General features: G+C 29.9%; 1 protein-coding gene across 1 annotated transcript; it reads left to right on the forward strand.

The window, feature by feature from the left end:
* Nucleotides 1–351: 351 nt before the first annotated feature.
* On the forward strand, nucleotides 352–5,163 carry LOC110878897 (zinc finger protein WIP6). Its single transcript, XM_022127287.2, has 2 exons — nucleotides 352–974; nucleotides 4,568–5,163. The coding sequence occupies exons 1-2, from the start codon at nucleotides 390–392 to the stop codon at nucleotides 5,018–5,020; spliced, it is 1,038 nt and encodes a 345-aa protein (XP_021982979.1). The 5' UTR covers nucleotides 352–389; the 3' UTR covers nucleotides 5,021–5,163.
* Nucleotides 5,164–5,401: the final 238 nt, after the last annotated feature.

The following is a 5,401-nucleotide window of genomic DNA, read 5'->3' on the forward strand; positions in this document are numbered from 1 at the left end:
ATACTAATGTATTTACTACTTCATATTTTATCTATGAAGTCTTCATGCATTACTAAAGTTAAAAAGTCATGTCAAAACGTAAATAGCTTCATAATTTTTCTTACATTAGTTGTATATATACCTTTAGTTTTTAAGTTACTAGTTATCGATTTTAAAACCGATTCGGTTGGTAAAGCATCAGGTATAATAACAGATCCGGTAATGAAAACATAACACCTTACATGCAATACCATTATTTTGGTAGAACATATAAAAATGAGAGGTATATAATCAAGTTTACCAAAAACTTTGAATAGTACTATAAATCCAAACATCCCAAGTCTAAAAGTATGTTATACTTATACACTTGCATATATGTGTAGGTGTGTGTCATCACTAGTATTCACACAATGACAAACCCCACCTTCAAAGGATGTCTGCCTTTCCTTTCTCATCACCCAATTTATTACTGTTACTATTCATCAAATAATCAGTCTTCTCCTTCATATTCTCATCAAACCATGACATCATCATCATCACCTCAACTGAAAGAAGCTCTTCCTCTTCTTAGCAAGTTAATAGACACTCCAAACAAAGGGCTGCAGCACCATCAACCTTCATGTAAAACCATTGAAGATGTATATAAAAACAGCTGCACCTTTTCAGCCACAAATTCAGAAGTAAATGTAACCCTAAATATAGGCCTCCCTACTACTAGTACTACTACTGAACATAAGGGCACCAATAGTGATGAAATGCTTTTAGGGTTTCCTTGCTTCCCTAAAAAGAATGATGTTAATGGAGATGGCATGCTTTTAGGGTTTCATTGGTGCCCTAATGGTTCTGGCAACAAGGGTTTCAATAGGGATGATCAAGTACTTATAAAGAAGGTTAACCAGTACTGGATTCCAAACCCTAGTCAAATTCTTACTGGTCCTAATAAGTTTTCTTGTCCAGTTTGCTCCAAGAACTTCACCAGATATAATAATCTTCAGGTATGTATATTATCTGTATTCAATAATTTCTAAAATTGAAACTAATTTATAGATAAAGAAAATAAATGGATTTTAAAGGTCCAAACAATGATCCATTAGTTGAAATAATATATACGGTTAATTTAACAAATGACACTTCTAACTTTTTGTTTTGTGGTCAGTGATAATCGCACGTTTCCACTCTAACGGAGACGTAACTTCGTCTGATTGTAATATAAATATGTCATTTTAATAAAATAATTTACAATATCTGATTGCCGGTTTATATTATTAAAATCCAATTTGTGATGTAATACACAGGAAGATAAACCTAATTTATTTAACAAATAATTAAATATACAATCTGTGATTAACTGTTAATCACATTTTACTATATGGAATCTATGTTATATAATAATATATCCATATTCATGTGTATGTATTAACATCTTCTTTCCAAAGAGTTTTATCACATGGATAGATCAGTATATACACATATGTGTATGCACATACATGCTAAATTGGGTGTGTATGAGGCTATGAGCCACCACTTTAAAAAAATAGTTTAAATTACTTGAAACATATATGGCAACATCAACTTGTCCTTGTTAAGAAATCATCAGTTTGAAAATCTTAGCACTTTGGTTAATCATAATACTGTTCTTGGGAATATCTTTTGACTTTTTGACTATTCCATTTCTTTTAAATTTCGAAGTAGTACTAAACAATGTTTCTTCTAAGATTTGATCCTACAATCATCAGATGATATGAATATAGTAAAATCTCAAAAATGGTCAATTTATCGATCTTTTACTTAAATAGCTAGCTATTTGAGCAACTTTATAAAAATAAAAACATTTGAGCATTACAAATAACTATGCGAAAATATAACCTAATCAAAAGACACCACATGAACTTATATATTGCTAATGGTATTGGCTTTAAACAATTATAATGGCACGGCCGGTTGAGGACACATCAACCCAAAACTAAAATTTACACGATTTTGAGTAAAAAAAAACCAAAAATAGCAGGGTTATTTTGGAGTTTTTTTCCCAAACTAGTGTACTTACAAAAAATATTTACCATTTTGGGTATTTTGAAAAGTCTTTAACTAAATGGGTATTTTTCTAATTGTTTTGTCTCTCTCCTAATCTAATTGGCTAAAACCTAAATTAATTATTCTCAAATAAAACATAATGATTTTGTTCAATAAACTTATTTTTCTAAATTATTATATTTTTTAGCTTGCGTTTTAAGTTAATATATATATATATATATATATATATATATATATATATATATATATATATATATATATATATATATATATATATATATGTTTTCAATTTGTAATAAAAATAATTCAAGTTTGAAATTAAAAATTTATGTATTTAGTTGTTACTCTAAGAACAACAAACTTATTTAATTATTTACTTAATTAAGGATACCTAAAAAAATTATGTATTTAGCTTGTTGTAAGTTTTTTTATCATGCGTTTTTGTAAATTGATGTTCAACGTAATTGTGTTTTTCAATTAATATATATATCGGTTTTTTTATGTTTAATTTGTAATAAAAATACCTTTAAGTTAAATATATGTAGTTTGGCTTTTATCTTAGTAATAAAAAAAATTTAATCATTCACTCTATTTATTAAGAGAGTAATCTTGTTCTTTTGTGTATTTTGTTCTCAATTGTTGTTCGACTCTGTTAATAAGTAATGACTAAATAAGTTTTTATTCTTAGAATAAAGAGTCAAGCGAAATACATAATTTTTACTTTTAAACTTTAAGTATTTTTATTACAAATTAAAAGCAGCTATATATTAATTATAATTTAAAAAACGTAAGATAAAAAAATTATAATAATTTACAAAAGGTCAGTTTATTAAATAAAAATACTATGTTTTATTTAGGTATCATTAATTTAGGATTTAACCAACTAGATTAGGAGAGAGACAAACAAATTAAAAAAGAATTAAAAAAGAGATAAACAAAAGTACACATTTAGGTAAATACATTTTCAAGTACACAAAAAGGTAAATACTTTTTGTAAATACACTACTTTGAGAAAAAAAATCGTTATTTTGTTTAACCAATTTTGACACTTAATTAAGCTCTAAAAATGTTTTTTAGGCTTCGGATATGACCATTTGACCCTTCTCCCAGTCACACGACAAATGATTATGTTGGCCAAATGGTTAATTATGTAAAAACTTAGTTACCAATGGTTACTTCGTGATTTTCCGTGTAAATAATAGACACTTAATTATCATGAGACACTTGTGGGTTTAATAGTTGCGCTTTTGCCAGCATCGTCTGCGTTCACGGACATGGGTGCGTGGGTCACCTTTTTCCATTGGTTTTACCGGGTTATCGGGCGTTTGTTGATCGTTCAAAAAAATTTGTGCTTTAATGAGTATTGAAATGCTAGAATGTGAATTAAGCTACATGCATAGACTTGGATAAAATAATTATTCCAAGACTTGAAATATTAATGAAACTTTAATGATAAATAAAAAAAAAATCTGTATTATTTATTTGTTTATACCGGTTTGTCCATGAATCTCGCAACACATAGTCTTTTTCTAAGTTAATTTACAAAGTTTGCATTATAAAACTAAAGATTATTTTAGTATTGAGCCTTGATACTTATAAACAAATACTTTGTTTAGAATATCTATCTAATCAAACATTATAACTTTTCATAACTATTATTCATGATTTGGTGGATTACAATCTCAGTATTTTACATCAATCATAAAGAATATATGACCATAAAAGTTATCAGGAACAAAAAGATAAATATGATATAAAAAGGACAAATTGTGGCCTTAGCATTTGTTTGTAGCATGCTGTTCAGATATTCCCGTGTTCAAACTTATTCATATCTGAAAACTTCAGTGTGTTACTGTAGATATGAATCAGAAGGGTAAAAATTGAAGAGATAAAGTAAAATCATAATGAGATTCATAGTAAAACACCATGTTTGCAGGGTCAGTGAAGATCCAAAAATGTACACATGTGATGATTGCTGTTAAGTTAATGTCATGTTTCATTGAATAAAGGGCACTTTATAGTAAGCACCATCTGCAAAGAAAAAAAAAAGCCTGTGCCAATACCAATTTCCTGTTAACTGTTTTCACCAAAGAAAGTCACACACACTAGAAAACAGGATTGTTTCCGACCGGAAATATTCGTCGGAAATGCGTTGGAAATGGCTTTTACCAAGAAAACTGTTGTTCGAAACTTTTTTCCTTCGAATTATCAAGGTTTTCTTCTTTTACCGTCATATCGTCGCTAAATTAGGGTGTTATGTCGCGTTGGTATTGTATCATAAATGGGTAGAAAATTCCAATGCATTATTTTCCCTCAGAAAATTTTCTCAGGAAATTGCCCCTTTATAGTAGTGACAGATGTCATGCTGCCAAGCGCAAGCTGTGTGTTTTACCTAGTCCCATTAGTTAACAGCGTATTGGTATGTTGCGTAAGTTTTCCATAACGAGTTCTGATGATTTAAAAACTAATTAAGAAAGGCACAATATATGTCATTATAGAAATTACTCTTGCATTGCATGTTTCTAAAGCCTGATTCTGAATGTATGATAAACAGATGCATATGTGGGGACATGGATCACAATACAGAAAGGGACCAGAGTCTTTAAAGGGATCCCAGCCCACAGCATTAATGTTAAAGCTGCCGTGTTACTGTTGTACACCAGGATGCAAGCACCACATTGACCATCCTAGGTCAAGACCACTCAAAGACTTTAGAACACTAAAAACACATTACAAGAGAAAGCATGGAATCAAGCAATTTGTGTGCAGGAAATGTGGGAAAGCAATTGCAGTCAAGGGTGATTGGAGAACACATGAAAAAAATTGTGGGAGGGTTTGGTATTGTAATTGTGGTTCTGACTTTAAGCATAAAAGGTCACTAAAGGATCATGTTAAGGCATTTGGTCATGGCCATGGTGGTGCTTCTGGTATAGATATCTTTCAAGAACAAGAAGATGATGAAGATGAAGGCATGTTATCTGAGATAGAACACATTCATGTAGCTTAATTTGGTGAATGTTCTTGTAGTGTTTAATTTGCCTTGATGTCACTTGTACCTAGATATAGGGTTTGGTTGGTTGGGACCTTGTATATTGTTTGTTTGATTTACTAGTTTTTAACCATCTCATAACATTGTTGCTAAGTGTTTAATTTCCTTAACTATGACTTGTATAAAGGATCAAAGATGAGTATATCTAAGTTGGGTCTCATTTCAGCAATGAGATGATAACTCTTGCTTACTTTATGTCCACATTTTTTTCTTGTGTGGGAACATGGAGAATGCAAATTATTCCATCTTAACTTCTTTTAAATGAAATGTTGATCTCTACCTAAATGTGAAATTGTTCCATATATCTATCTTGCATTATAAACCTGTGACGAAACTAGA

Source organism: Helianthus annuus, chromosome 11, assembly GCF_002127325.2.
Source record: "Helianthus annuus cultivar XRQ/B chromosome 11, HanXRQr2.0-SUNRISE, whole genome shotgun sequence".
NCBI classification, from domain to species: domain Eukaryota; kingdom Viridiplantae; phylum Streptophyta; class Magnoliopsida; order Asterales; family Asteraceae; genus Helianthus; species Helianthus annuus.

What these genes read in the sequence shown, in the direction of transcription:
- LOC110878897 (XM_022127287.2), top strand. Translation starts at nt 390, where the DNA reads ATGACAAACCCCACCTTCAAAGGATGTCTGCCTTTCCTTTCTCATCAC. An exon ending in CCAGATATAATAATCTTCAG is followed by an intron (nt 975 to 4,567) that starts GTATGTATATTA and finishes TATGATAAACAG; the next exon opens with ATGCATATGTGGGGACATGG.